Genomic DNA, 15,377 nt, shown 5'->3' on the forward strand with positions numbered 1-15,377 from the left:
ATTTCTTCTTCTTCTCCTGACTTTTCCAGCATCTGGAAGCCTTCTGGGATGAGGTGGAGCCTCCCTGTGGATGGGAGAAGAGTGTAGAGGTGGCTCACCCTTGTTGAGTAGTGTTTGCATTGGGCTGCTCCCTGGTTCTAATGGACTTTGTGTTTTCAACTCCCTGCGCTATTGGTCTGGCCATTGGTTTGGTTCAGCGGCCAAAAAGGAGAGGAACAGACCAGCTCAGGGAAGAGAGGTTATATACAAAGTCAACATTGGGTTGCTGCTTTGTAGTCCGGCTTTCAGAAAGACGTGTTTCTGGCTGTGAGGGGACTGTGGTTGTCTCCACATCTTCTACCAGTTGAAGCAGGTTGAGAGCTATGCAGGCATCTGTGCTGAGGAGCAAAGAGAACTGATTTTACATGATGTACATAACTTCTGTGATTTCTTTGTCACGTACCTTAATTGCTCTTGAATCATTCCCATGAGCGGGATTTAGGCTCCCCGTGCATCATACAGTGGGGTGTCCGCGGTTCTTGAAGCATAGGTTCTTCTTCCGATAAGACGGTCACTCTGGCACCGGAATTTAACTTGAAGTTGATTAGATGGCCGTTTACTGAGATGTCCACGTTCCAGAAGGAGGAGCCACAGCATCTGATGTCACCCAGGAAGAAGGGCTGTGTGTATTCTGGGTCAGTGGCCTAGGCTTTGTGGATAGCTCTCGGATTGTCTGCGGGGTGCAGGGGGAGGTGGGGGTTTGGGGTGGGGGCACGACTGGCATAGCCTGCTGAAGTGGAAATGCTACCAACCTCACAATTGAAGTTATTGGAGAAAAGGATTCCTTCGGTTGGTCCGGGCCATAAGTAAGGCACATTGGCGGTGGCAATGCCGAATTGATAAAGTATGGGTTTCCCTTTAAGATTTCGGAGGATTTCAAAATGGCGCTGCCAATATTGCAGAGGAGGAGATTTTTGCACACTTCGAACATTTGGCGCAACTTTTAAAATGGCAGCAACAGGCTGGGAAGTGGAAGAAGGTGCAAAATGGCCGAGGGTCAGGTTGTGACTGTGGGTCAGTTGAATGGCAAGGGCCTGCTGTGGGTTGGGTCCAGCTGAAAAGGTCAGAAGTCTCGTTGGCTGGGGTGCCGAAAATTTTGAGAGGCACTCAGGCTTTTGTTGTACAGGGGTTTCTGCATGTTCAATTATTTTTTTTTCTTGTGCTCCAGACTTGGGGGCCACATGGATTGGGTGCTTATTCGGAGGATGTACTAACAAAGAATGTGCAACTGAGTTTTCTGCCTGATTGATTTTTAAAATAAATAGTTCACAGAACTGGCTTCCCTGGAACTTTACAAAGGTTGTATCCCTGCCTGCAGGCTGCTGTCTACTAGCTCTGCATTGTTGAAGCTGCTTCCACAGGGACCTGGTGGAGATTTCAGCTCGAGCTTAACTTCTGACTTTTTCCTCTGCTGCCAGGATCATCTGTCTCTGGAGCTTTTCAGGTTGAGTTTTCTTAGCTTCTTGAGTGAGGTTTCTTCGGAGCAGAAATTTGTTGCTGGTGTCCTTTTCTTGACTTCTTCAGCCTTTTTAGAGAGGATGATCTCCAGCTGCCACCATGTTTTGTTGGGTTGTCGCTATCCCTGGTTGTACTGCTTATACTCCATTAAGCTGTCTTGTAGAAGTTACCAAGAAATCTTTATTAAAATTATTGAATTGTGTACATATTTACACTCAAGGGTACAGGTATGGAAAGGTCTCCAAGGCATGTCCTTCATGTTGCCACCTAGTTCTGCACTGCTAATCTAAGCTCTAGATCAGGTACCTTCTTACATTACCAGTGGGTGGTACTGTACTCAGTCTCAAGTTAACTCTTCTACTAAAACAAGCAATGACAACATGAGGAAAAACTTTTTTACACAGCAAGTGGTTACGATCTGGAATGTACTGCCTGAGTCTGTGGCAGAGCAGGGTCAATTGAGGCCTTCAAAAGGGAGTTGGATAATTATCTGCAAAGGTAAATGTTGCAGGGCTACATGATAAAGGCAGCAGAGTGGCAAGAGACGAATTGCACCTTCAGAAGGCCAGTACAGACATGATTGGCCAATTGGCCTCCATAATGCTATAACCATTCTATGATTCTATAATCTGAGTTTTTAAATTACGTTGTAAAAATATTATTATTTTTTGTATTTATGTAGGTTTCAGCCAAGTTCTCCATATTCCCTGGTGACAGAAGACTCAGTGAAGCCTCTGTCCCCTCCATCCCCACACATGCATTGTTAACAGCTCCTTCCCCCATCTCACACACACACACACACATACAGACCTGTCCTTCTCACTAACTCCCCTCTCACCTACACACTTGCACGCACTAGCTTCTCTTCCAAAACCCTCCCCCCATGCACTCACTCAGCAGTTTCTCTTCCCAAACCCCCTTCCCCAACTCCCTAGCCCTCTCCCTTTTGCCCCTTTGGTCTAGTTGTCAGTGCCTGTGAAACAGTCAGTACCCTGGGATAAGGAACCTGTACAACAGGCAGACAGGAGCAGTAAAGTTTGAAGCCACCACCCACCTTCCCAGCTCAGCTGCATGACCTCCTGGTGTTAGTGAGAGGCAGCATGGTTTTGTGAAGGGGAGGTCATGTCTCACTAACTTGATCGAGTTTTTCGAGGAAGTGACAAAGATGATCGAAGATGGAAGGGCAGTGGATGTTATCTACATGGATTTCAGTAAGGCCTTTGACAAGGTCCCTCATGGCAGACTAGAACAGAAGATAAAGTCGCAAGGGATCAAAGGTGAGCTGGCAAGATGGATACAGAATTGGCTTGGTCATAGAAGACAGACGGTAGCAGTGGAAGGGTGCTTTTCTGAATGGAGAGCTGTGTCTAGTGGTGTTCCACAGGGATCAGTGCTGGGACCTTTGCTGCTTGGAGTATACGTAAACAATTTGGAGGAAAATGTAACTGGGCTAATTAGTAAGTTTGCAGATGACACTAAGGTTGGAGGAGTTGCAGATAGTGAAGAGGATTGTCAAAGGATACAACGGGATATAGATCGGTTGGAGACTTGGGCGGAGAAATGGCAGATGGAGTTTAATCCGGACAAATGTGAGGTAATGCATTTTGGAAGGTCTAATACAGGTAGGAATTATACAGTAAATGACAGAACCCTTAAGTGCATCGATGGGCAGAGGGATCTGGGTGTACAGGTTCACAGGTCACTGAAAGTGGCAACGCAGTTGGATAAGATATTCAGGAATGCATATGGCATGCTTGCCTTCATCGGCATGGGTATTAAGTATAAAAGCTGGGAAGTCATGCTGCAGCTGTATAGAACCTTGGTTAGGCCACACTTGGAATGTTGCGTGCGATTCTCGTTGCCACATTACCAGAAGGATGTGGAGGCATTGGAAAGGGTGCAGAGGAGGTTTACCAGGATGCTGCCTGGTCTGGAGGTCATTAGCTATGAGGAGAGGTTGGAGAAACTTGGATTGTTCTTACTAGAGCGACGGAGATTGAGGGGCGACTTGATAGAAGTTTACAAAATTATGAGTGGCGTGGACAGAGTAGATACTCAGAAGCTTTTTCCCAGGGTGGAAGAGTCAATTACTAGGGGACATAGATTTAAGGTGAGAGGAGAAAATTTTAGAGGAGATGTGCGGGGCAAGCTTTTTATGCAGAAAGTGTCTGGAATTCGCTGCCAGAGGAGGTGGTGGAAGCAGGTACGATATTGCTGTTTAAGAGGCAGCTTGACAAATACATGAATAGGATGGGAATAGAGGGATACGGACCCCGGAAGTACAAAATGTTTTAGTTTGACAGGCAATATGACCAGTGCAGGCTTGGAGGGCCAAAGGGCCTATTCCTGTGCTGTACTTTTCTTTGTTTTTTGTTCTCCTGCACTCAGGCTGTGACTGAGTTATACTTGCCGGCCTTTATCTGCACCAAGTCAGCCACACAAGCATCCTAAGCCTACTCGAGCTTGCTCTGGTTTGTGATATTAAAGGGCACTTTGGGCTCACCGTCCTCCTCTTGTTGTTTGGTGGCATCAATCCAGTAGGTGGAGGGCTGTCCTGACAGATCCTCCAGACTGGGTTGTCTCCTTTCCAGTTGGCATTGCTTCCTCAGCGGACAGGGAGCTTGCGATCCCAAATATGGTCTCTGTGACCCCTTGGGTGGGGGGGTGGAGGGGAGGGGGGGGGGGGGTCACAACCCACAGATTGGCAACCTCTGGATTAAGGGGACATTGAATAAAGACATTCAAAATCACAAGTTTTAATAACTATAAATAAGGAGTTTCCAGGAACAAAAGAGTCAGTAGCCAGATTTAGACTTAAGCTAATTGAGAAAAGAGCCAGAGGTGAGATGAGTTTTTTTTTTAAGGATTTGTTATGATCTGAAAAGCACTGAAAGGTAGAAGCAGATCTAATAATAACTTTCAAAAGAAAATTCAATAAACATTTGAAAGGAAACATTGCGAGGCTAAGGGGAAAGGGCAGGGGAATGACACAATGCTGACAAGATAGACCAAATACCTTTCTGCTATATCATTTTGAGAAAAAAAACTTCTTCATAAAACAAGTGGTTTGTGTCTGGAATGCACTGCCTGGAAGTGTGATGGAGGCGGGTTCAATTGAGGCATTCAAGGGGGCATTAGATGATTATTTGAATAGAAATAATGTCAGGGGTAAGGGAAAAGGCAGGGCAATGGCACTAGATCATAATGCTCATTTGGATAGCTGGTGCTGACATGATGGGCCGAATGACCACATTCTGCACCGTTAAAATTCTGTGATCCTTGATTCTCCATATGTTACTGTATAAACTTATGCTAAAACATCATGTTTCTTTAACTTGTCTAAACCAGAACAATCAAACTGAGTTCAAATCCCTCATCCCTCAAATTTATTTTCCAAACCTCACGCGAAAAATTTCCCAGGGCACCGTGGCACCTTCAAAAGAGCTGCTGTTAAATTAATTTGCATTTTAACTTTCAACCAAATTGCCACTTTCCATCACAATTTACAATGAGCAAACGTTTAATAAGGAGGTTTGCACAGATCTGACATACTTTGCAAGCAATCTGTTTCAGATTATAAATTGAGTGTAATGAGAGGTGGTGTTTTTGAAATTGTTTTCAGCTTGCACATTTATGCATGACTAAAACAAAAATACCTGGAAAAACTCAGCAGGTCTGACAGCATCTGCAGAGAGGAACACAGTTAATGTTTCGAGTCTGTATGATTCTTCAACAGAACTAAGGAAAAATAGAAAAGAGGTGAAATATAAGCTGGTTTAAAGGGGGGTGGATCAGTTAGAGCTGGATAGAGGGCCAGTGATAGGTGGAGATAACCAAAAGATGTCATAGACAAAAGGACAAAGAGGTGTTGAAGCTGGTGATGTTATCTAAGGAAGGTGATAATAAAGGTACAGATAGCCCTAGTGAGGGTGGGTTGGGGGGAAGGGATCGAAATAGGCTAAAAGGCAGAGCTATAACAATGAATGGAAATACATTTTAAAATAATGGAAATAGGTGAGAAAAGAAAAATCTATATAAATATTTGGAAAAAAGGAGGATTGGAAAGGGGGTGGGGATGGAGGAGAGAGTTCATGATCTAAAATTGTTGAATTTAATATTCAGTCTGGAAGGCTGTAAAGTGCCTAGTTGAAAGATGAGGTGCTGTTCCTCCAGTTTGCATTGAGCTTCACTGGAACAATGCTGCAGGTGAAGGACGAACATGTGGGCATGAGAGCAGGGTGGAGTGTTGAATGGCAAGCGACAGGGAGGTCTGGGTCATGCTTGCGGACAGACTGAAGGTGTTCTGCAAAGCGGTCTCCCAGTCTGTGTTTGGTCTCTCCAATGTGGAGGAAACCGCATTTGGAGCAGTGAGTGCAGCAGACTAAATTGAGGGAAGTACAAGTGAAATGTTACTTCACTTGAAAGGAGTGTTTGGGCTCTTGGACGATGAGAAGAGGGGAAGTAAAGGGGCAGGTGTTGCACTTTCTGCGGTTGCATGGGAAGGTATATATGCATGAGTTACTTTCATTGAAAAAAATAGCCTCTGAGATGGACCAGACAAAGTCCTCAGCCACGAAGTCACTACCAAAAATAATTATTTCCAACGCAAGCATTCGTAAACGATACTCAGATCAGCCCCCAACCCAAACTCACGAACTACCTCCTAATTTAACATTAAACACGCTGCTTGCTACATGTAATATCGCTGAACTCGCTTGCTGCAGTGTGGAGCTGCTGCTCCCTCTGACTGGCTAAGAGGAGCTGCCATAATTGGATGGCAATTATGATTGACAGCTCGGCCTGTCCTACCAGCTTTTGATTGGCTGGCCTGGGCTCCATGATTGGTCGGTCCCGGTGATTGACAGCTCGGCCTGCAGCGATTGGTTGGTCCTCTTGCTGTGGAGGAAATGTCCTTTTAAAGCCAGAGCATTAGCAAATGTAGGAATTCTTCTGGTCTGACTGAGTGTTTCCGGTTGGGTGTGAGCTGGGTTTTGGTGTTGGGAGGATTCTCCTGGAGTTATAGGTAAAGAATAGTTGCAGTTTTGCATTTTGTATTTAAGGAAACATTCAGCGCGGTTTCTAATAGACAGCCGAGCCAGGGTTGGAACTAAACGGGATGTTTCCAACTGTGTGGGGTTCAAAGAAATACATCGCCTGAGGCCCTGGTTGTTACAAGCATCCCAAGTTGTTTACAGTTAAATATTTAAAACTTTTGAGTACTTGAATTCATGGTTTGCCTTATGTCAATGCAGCAGACGAACCGTAGTATTTATCGTGTAATGGAGCTGTTTATCTTATTTCATTGTAGAAAATGTCGAAATCGCTAAAGAAAATAGTAGAAGAATGCAAGGAAAAGAATCAGGCAGAATTGGATCTGTGTGACAGGGGAATCTCCAGTATGCTGGATATCCCTGGACTCTGTAAGTGCAGTACTTTTTCGTCACTCTCTTTTTCACTAATTATTTCATAAATGGTAACTGGGGTTTGATATCTTGTTGACAGAAGTTTAGAGTTACAACTATGCTGGATGTAATAACACCTCAATCAACAAGCCCTCGCAAACTTATTCAATACCTGATTCTAACCTAGAGCACTTTGTGTCACTTGACTATGGAGAGTTTTTCAGTGTCAGAGTGGGAGCACAGAGTGAACACAAGAACACAAAAAAATAGGAGCAGGGGTAGACCATATGGCCTGTCAAGCCTGCTCTGCCATTCAGCACTATCATGACTGATTTTGGATGTCAGCTCCACTTCCCTGTCTGTTTCCTTGATTCCCTGCGATACCAAAAATCTGTCTATCCCAGCCTTAAATGTATTCAATGATGAAGCATCCACAACCCTCTGGGGCAGAGAATTTAAAAGTTTGAGTGAAGTAATTTCCCCTCATCTCGGTCCTAAATGATTGGCCCCTTATCCTGAGACTGTCCCTGCATTTTAGATTCCCTGACTAGTAGAAACAATCTTTCAGCTTCCACCCTATCAAGCCCTTTCAGAATCTTGTACGTTCAATGAGATTGCCTCAATCTTCTAAACTCCAGAGATAAGCCCAATTTGCTTAGCCTTATATCATAGGACAACCCCCTCATCCTAGGGACCAATTTAATGAACCTTCACTGTACCGCCTCCAATGCCAGTATATCTTTTCTTAAACTGCACACAGTACTCTAGATGTGGTCTCACCAAAACCCTGTACAACTCTAGCAAGACTTCTTTATTCCTGCACTCCAATCCCCTTGCAATAAAGGCCAACATTCCATCTGCCTTCCTAATTGCTTGCTGTACCTGTATGTTAATTTTGCGTTCCTTGTTTGAGCACATCCTAGTCTCTTTGAACATCAACTCTTATGAGTTTCTCATCTTTTAAAAAATATTCAGCTCTTCTATTCTTTCAACCAAAGTGAATAACTTCACACTTCCCTACATTATTATCTATCTTGCTACCCACTCACTTAACCTGTCCATATCTCTTTGCAGCCTTTTTGTGTCCACCCCACAGCTTACCCTTCCACCTAGTTTTGTATCATCTACAAGTGTAGATACAATACTCCCTGTCTGTTCATCTAAGTCATTAACATAGATTGTGAGTGAGATGACAAGAACTGAGAGCGATGAGGAATGAGTGCTAAGTTAGAAATTTGGTACAGCTGGGAATTCGGTGCAGAGGGGGAAAGTGGTGGCTGTTTTTTATAGTCTTCTTTCAGCCTCTATAGCTGGTGAGCATTCTCCTTTTCCCTTTAAGCTTAGAGACTTGCTATTACTTAAGCTGTGTAAATTAGTAACTAATAAAATAAATAAGGTTAGGCAGACATGGTAGGGATGGTAGTGTGCCCTGACTACAACATGTGGGAATCTGTGGAATGCATTGCAGTCCAGAACAGCCATATTGCGGTGTGTGTTTGTGGCTTGAGCAACTTTGGCTCAGAGTTGCTGAGCTGGAGTCTGAGTTGCATTGTAGTGCATCAGAAAGGGAACCTGGACACTTTTTTGCTCCAGGAGGCAGTCACACCCCTTAGGCTAGGAAGAACTTTAGAGTGGTCAAAGGTCAGGGACAGGAGGCTGCGACAGCGAGTCGGGCAGCTTTAGGGAGCCAGCATGTAATGATGGAGAGCCTTATCCCTTGACTTTGACCAAGGTATGAGGTGCTTGCTACTTCTATGGGTAAGGAGAAGGACTCTAGGATGTTGGCAAGGGCATGTTGCAGGATGCTATTCAAGCGAGTGGAACAAAGAGCAACGTGTTAGTGATGGGGGACAGTATAGTCAGGGAGATAGACACTGTTCCCTGTGGCCATGACTGGAGGTTATATTGCCTGCCTGGTGCCAGAATTAAGGGCATCTCCTTGTGACTGGAGTTGAACTTGGAGGAGGAGCCAATTGTCATGGTCCATGTAGGATCCAATGACATAGGTAGAACTAGGAATGATGTTTTGCTGAGAATTTGAAGAGTTTGGGTCCAAATTAAAATGCAGAACATCAAAGATATCATCTTTGTACTTTCACCTGAGCCATGTGCCAAATGTGTTAGGATCCCAGCTGATGTTACCAGTGGACAAGCCAGATCTCAGGATGGAACATGGCTTGATAGATCCTAACTTTTATATTTTGTTTAGATAGTGGAGAATAGCTACCAAACAGAGACACAGGAGTCAGCTGATGAACTTTTAACAAAAGAACAAAACATTTTCTTAAACAGAAAAAGACTGACTATATTACAATATTCTTTCACCCACAACTATGTCTTCACAGATATATACAGATTTGTAAGGATAACTTTTGTAACTTGTGTTATCTTAAGTTACTGTGGACATGAGAATTTAACAGTCTATGTAAACCAGTAGGCAACTTGTGGCAGACACACCACCCTCTGAAATCAAATGACAGATGCCACCCCAACGAGATGCTATGGATCTACCCTCAACTCCCCCAAGACGCTGGTCACACCATGAGCCAACCAGTCTCACTGAACTCCATCTTTCACACGGGGGTTTCCAATCTCCAATCCCCAAGAACTCGTTTTGGAATGTTCTTCCAAACTGATGCGGAAGGCATCTGACAAAAAGCAAGGGCCCACCTCCATGGTTTTGAACTCTCCTTCCGATGTTCCTCTCCCCTGATCGCCATGTGCATTCAAGCTTTCTTCCACGCATGTCTTCCTCCCTTCCTTGCTTTCACTTCCACAGAACAGGATCTTTTCCAGATTCTTCTCCTTGTTCTTTGACTAGGCTGTCCTCTTGGGACCTTGTCTATTCCATTGTCCCAGATTTGGGGCCTTCCTTCTTTAGTTTCTGGAACGTGCTTCTGCAGTTTCCTCTCCTGTACAGCTTCCCCTGGCAGCTGTCTTCAACTTTAGTTTGGGACTTGCTGTCTGTGTTTCTGCTGTTCAGTCTCTCTGGAATCCTGACTTCAACTGAACTTTGGTTTGGGACTGGCTATCTGTGCGTCCTATGCTGCAACTGTTTTCAATTGAACTGAAACTACCCTTCTGTCTCTGTGGGGCCTCCTGTGGCTAGGCAACAGCACTGTATTTTTTTTAACCTTGTTTTAACTTCTTGAAATCACTACCCTCTTGCGCACGCGCACACACACACACACCCACCACTTAATAACACAGACCTCCACTTCAAGGGTCATAAACCTCATTAGAAATGCAGATACACAAACAGAGCATTAGACCTGCTGTCCCCACTCAAATGAAACTAGATCTCAGGTTTCACCTTTTAACCCACAAATAGAAAAAGATATATAAATTGAACTTAAAGATATACCTTAATCCTAATGCACCCAAATGCCAAAATAACTTAATTAAACTATCTCTATTTCCTAACAAATGGCACAGGCAAATGGCAGATTAGAAAATTTAACGTGTGGCTCAGAGTGGTGTGGGAAGGAGGAGTTTTGATTCATGGGACACTGGCACCAGTATTCTGGAAAGAGAGGTGTTCTGTTGGATTGGCTCCATTTAAACTGGACTGGGACCAATGTCCTGGCAAATTGCACAACCAGGGCGGTGGATAGGGCCTGGAACTAATGGAGCTGGGGGAGGATTTGGTTGATTCAGAGAGGAAGATTTAAAATTCCAAAGAGAAAAGTTGAGGCAACAGCACATATGGGTAAAGACCAAAAGATTGGGACGAGAAGGGACAGAGAATTTAACAGTAATTGTGCATCAGTAAGGTCCACGCAGAGAATGGTAGTAAAAATTGAAATTGAAGGCTATTCATCTAAATACACAAAGCATTCACAATAAGATAGATGTGCTAGTGGCATAAGTAGAGATAAATAGATGGACTGAATGGCAAAAGAGCAGGGAAAGCCCTGAAAGTAAAGGATGACATAATGATATTGGTGAGGAAGGACCTGGCCTCAGAAGATGATGAAGTAGAAATAGTATGGCTGGAGAGTCAGAAAATGCTGGTGGGCATAGTTTACAGGCCCCCGAACAGTAGTTGTACTGTTGGACAGAGCATTAAGCAAAACATTTTTGAGGGTGTAAAGTTGGGGACTTTAATCTTCACGTAGAGTGGACCAATCAAATTAACAAGGGTGATCTAGAAGATGAGTTTGTAGAAATTTTTTCCTGTAAATTTCCTGGAGCAATACATTGTGGAACAAACCAGGGATAAAGCTATTTTAGATCTAGTATTGCATAATTTAATTTTTTTAAAAAATGCATTCACGGGATGTGGGCTTCCCTGGCTGGACCAGCATTTATTGCCCATTCCTGGTTGCTCTTGAGAAGGTGGTGGTGAACTGCCTTCTTGAACCGCTGCAGTCATTGTGGTGTAAGAAGAATGTTCCAGGATTTTAACCCAGTGACAGTGAAGTAACCGATGTATTTCTAAGTCAGATGGTGAGTGACTTGGAGGACAACTTCCAGGTGGTGGTGTTCCCATCTATCTGCTACCCTTGTCCTTCTAGATGGTAGTGGTCGTAGGTTTGGAAGGTACTGTCTAAGGAGCCTTGGTGAGTTCCTGCAGTGCATCTTGTATATGGTGAACACTGCTGTTACTGTGCATCAGCAGTGGAGGGAATGAATGTTTGTGAATGTGGAGCCGATCAAGTGGGCTGCTTTGTCCTGGCTGGTGTCAAGCTTCTCAAGTGTTGCAGTACTGCACTCATCTAGGCAAATGGGGAGTATTCCATCACACTCCTGACTTGTGCCTTGTGGACAGGCTTTGGAGAGGCAGGAGGTGAGTTACATGTTGCAGGATTCCTAGCTTCTGACCTGCTCTTGTAGCCACAGAATTTATATGGCTAGTCCAGTTCAGTTTCTGGTCAATGGCATCCCCCAGGATGTTGATAGTAGGGGTTTCAGTGATGGTGATGCAATTGAATGTCATGGGTGGTGGTTAGATTCTCTCTTGTTGGAGATGGTCTTTGCCTGGCACGTATGTGGTGTGAATGTTACTTGTCAGCCCAAGCCTGGATATGGTCCAGGTCTTGCTGCATTTGGACATGGACTGCTTTACTACCTGAGGAGTCACGAATGGTGCTGAACATCGTGTAATCATCAGCGAACATCCCCACTTCTGACCTTGTGATGGACGGAAGGTCATTGATGAAGCAGCTGAAGATGGTTGGGCTGAGGACACTACCCTGAGGAACTCCTGCAGTGATGTCCTGGAACTGAGATGTTTAATCTCCAGCAACCTCAACCATCCTCCTTTGTGCTAGGTATGGCTCCAACCAATGGAGACTTTCCCCCTGATTCCCATTGACTCCAGTTTTGCTAGGGCTCCTTGATGTCAAGGACAGTCACTCTCACCTGATCTCTTGAGTTCAGCTCTTTTTTTGTTTATATTTGGACCAAGGTTTTAATGAGGTCGAGAGCTTAGTGACACTTGTGGAACCCAAACTGGGTGCCATTGAGCAGGTTATTGCTAAGCAAGTGCTTCTTAATAGCACTGTTCCCCTTCCATCACTTTTTTTAATGACGGTGGAGAGTAGACTGATGGGGTGGTAACTGGCCGGTTTGGATTTGTCCTGCTTTTTGTGTCCAGGACATACCTGGGCAATTTTCCACATAGCTGGGTAGATGCCAGTGTTGTAACTGTACTGGAACAGCAAAAATACAGTCTATTGAAAAACAAATACTTAGCAAGATAGATACATCCCTGGCTTACTCAGGAAGTTAAGGATGGTAATAGATTAAAGCATGAGGCTTATAAGGTGGAGAGAATAGTAGCAAGTCTGAGGATTGGGAGTGTTTTAGAAGCCATCAGAAAGTTGATGAAAAGAGGAAAAAATAGAATACGAGAGCAAACTAGCCAGGAATATAAAAACAGATTGTAAGAACTTTTACAAGTATATACAAAAGAGGAGAGTAGCTAAAATAAACATTGGTCCCTTAGAAGCAGAGACGGGAGAAGTTATTATAGGGAATGAGAAAATGGCAGAGACGTTTAACAAATATTTTGTGGCTCCCTTCACAGTAGAAGACACAAGTTGTATACCAGAAATAAAGGATAACCTAGGTGCTAAAAGAGTGAATAAATTAAGCTAATTAATATTAGCAGAGAAATGGTTTTGGAGAAACTGTACACAGTAGAGATAGTGGATGCTCTGGCTATGATTTTCCAAAATTCCCTAGATTCTGAAGAGGTCTCAACAGATTGGAAGTTAGCAAGTGTAACACTGCCATTCAAGAGAAAATAGAACTACAGCCCAGTTAGCCTGACATCAGCTGTTGGGGAAGTGCTGGAATCTATGATGAAGGAAGTCTAAACAATGCACTGTGTCTGATCCTGGTATGATTTTCTAAGCCAACATGGTTTCACAAAGAGGGAATCATGTTTGACAGATTTAAGAGTTTTTTTTGACAAAGGGGTAGATGCAGAATATCTGGATTTCCAAAAGGCATTCATTAGGGTGCCACAGAAAAGGTTAAGGGCTCATGGAGTTGGGGCTAATATTGGCATAGATGGAGGACTGGTTAACAGATTGGAAACAAAGAATAGTCACAAATGAGTCATTTTCAAGTTGGCAGGCTGTTACTAGCAGAGTGCTGTATGGATCAGTGCTGGGGCCTTAGCTATTTACAATCCATATTAATAACTCAGAGCGAGTAATGCATCCAAATTTACTGATGATTAAAAAGCCCAGTGGCAATGTAAGTTGTGAGAAGTTCTCAAGGAGGCTGCAGAGATATAGACAGGTTATGCGAGTGGGCAGCAAGATGGCCGAGAATATAATGTGGGGAAGAATGAGTTTATTCACTTTGATAAGAATAGAAAACCAGAATATTATTTGAAAGGCGTGAAACTTCTAAGTGTTGGTGTTCAAAGAGACTTGGGTGCACTTGTACAAGGAATGCAGTAAATTAGTATGCATGTATAGCAAACAATTAGGAAGGCAAAAGGCATGTTGACCTTTATTTCAAGCAATTGGAGAACAAGACAATTGTACAGGGCTTTGGTGAGACCACACCTGGAATACTGTGTGCATATGTGGTCTCCACATTTAAGAAAGGATATACTTGCATTGGAGGCCGTAAAGCGAAGTTTCTCTAGATTAGTCCCTGGGATGAGAAGGTTGTCCTATTACAAGAGACTGAGTAAATTGGGCCTATATTCCCTGTAGTTTATAAGAATGCAAGGTAATTTCATTGAAACACAACATTCTGAAGGGTCTTTATTGTAGATACTGAGAGGTTGTTTCAAGTGGCTGGGGAATCTAGAGAATGGGGCCATAGTCTCAGGATAAGGGCCAATCACTTAGGACTGAGATGGGGAGAGATTTTTTCTCTCAGTGGGTTGTGAATTGTTGGGATTCTCAACCCCAGAGGGTTGTGGATGCGCTGTTATTCAATATATTTAAGGCCGAGACAGACAGCTTTTTGATCTCTTGAGAAATCAAGGTGTTTGGGGAGTGAGTGGGAAAATAGCATTGAAGCCCAAGATCAGCATAATCATACTGAATGGCAGAGCTGACTCGACAGGCCATATGGTCTACTCCTGCTGCTATCTCTTGTGCTCTTGTATGTGTTACATTTTATTTTAAGTTTTAGGTTATATATGTAGCAGAATTGATTTCAGTTACTTTTGTATGATGCTTACTGTGCAAGCTATTGAGGTACTACCTGTCTTCCCAGTCCTAGCAACTGCTGTTTCTTGTGGGCATCCTTGTAAGTTCCCATTCATTGCAGATTTCAAAAAATGTATGGCTGCGATGTACAGCTCCACCATGTGCTAAGTTCAAGTGATTTTTTTTTTAGAAAGGCAAAGGTATTTTTTTTCTCTCTGCCAGCTAAATTATACACACAAATGGATCCCATTTATAGTGAGAACACATTTAACCAATTTAAGTAAAGGTGATGAACTACTTATCCAGATGCTGTCGGATTCCGAGAGCTGTCACTGAGTGTACTTGGTCGACCGGCTCTTTATGATATAGAGTCCAAGACTGGCCTGACCATATATGATGTAACTAGCTCAGTCATTTGCGCATTAAATTAATTTTGGCTGAGTGACAACTATTTATTTTTTAAAACAAATATGATCTCCAGCCAATGAAGGTCTAGTTTTTCAAAACTTTTTCTGGACTCCAATGAGTGTGAGACAGGCAAAAGGTGTACAAGTTAACTTTATTATGAGACAAAGTTTATGAGGAGCTAGATATGTTCAGGGAGATTTAGAGATGAGGAAGACTTGATAGGCATACAAAATTGCTGTTTCAACTTTTTGATGCAATATACTTTGATTTCGCATATAGTTCTGAAGTTTGAGTACCTGGTATAATACATAGAAGAGAAATAATGAGTGGATCCAGTGATCCAAAAATTTTGGGGTTTGTTGGCAATCTAAAATTTTTAAATGCTAATACGAAAGCAAAATACTGCAGATGCTGGAAATCTGAAATAAAAACAGAAATTGCTGAAAAT

General features: G+C 43.3%; 1 protein-coding gene across 2 annotated transcripts in view; it reads left to right on the top strand.

Moving 5' to 3' along the window:
* The window catches only part of rsu1 (Ras suppressor protein 1), a 246,657-nt gene that overhangs the window by 30,031 nt on the left and 201,249 nt on the right, over window positions 1-15,377 (top strand). The window contains exons 1-2 of one of the 2 annotated variants that reach the window (XM_041183110.1): window positions 6,400-6,520; window positions 6,806-6,917. In XM_041183110.1, the coding sequence (XP_041039044.1) occupies window positions 6,809-6,917 (109 nt within the window). In that variant the 5' untranslated portion in view covers window positions 6,400-6,520; window positions 6,806-6,808. Of the gene's footprint in view, window positions 1-6,399; window positions 6,521-6,805; window positions 6,918-15,377 lie in introns of those variants that run through there. The other variant, XM_041183109.1, reaches the window with a different exon arrangement.

The sequence above is a fragment of the Carcharodon carcharias genome, chromosome 3, assembly GCF_017639515.1.
Source record: "Carcharodon carcharias isolate sCarCar2 chromosome 3, sCarCar2.pri, whole genome shotgun sequence".
Lineage (NCBI taxonomy): Eukaryota > Metazoa > Chordata > Chondrichthyes > Lamniformes > Lamnidae > Carcharodon > Carcharodon carcharias.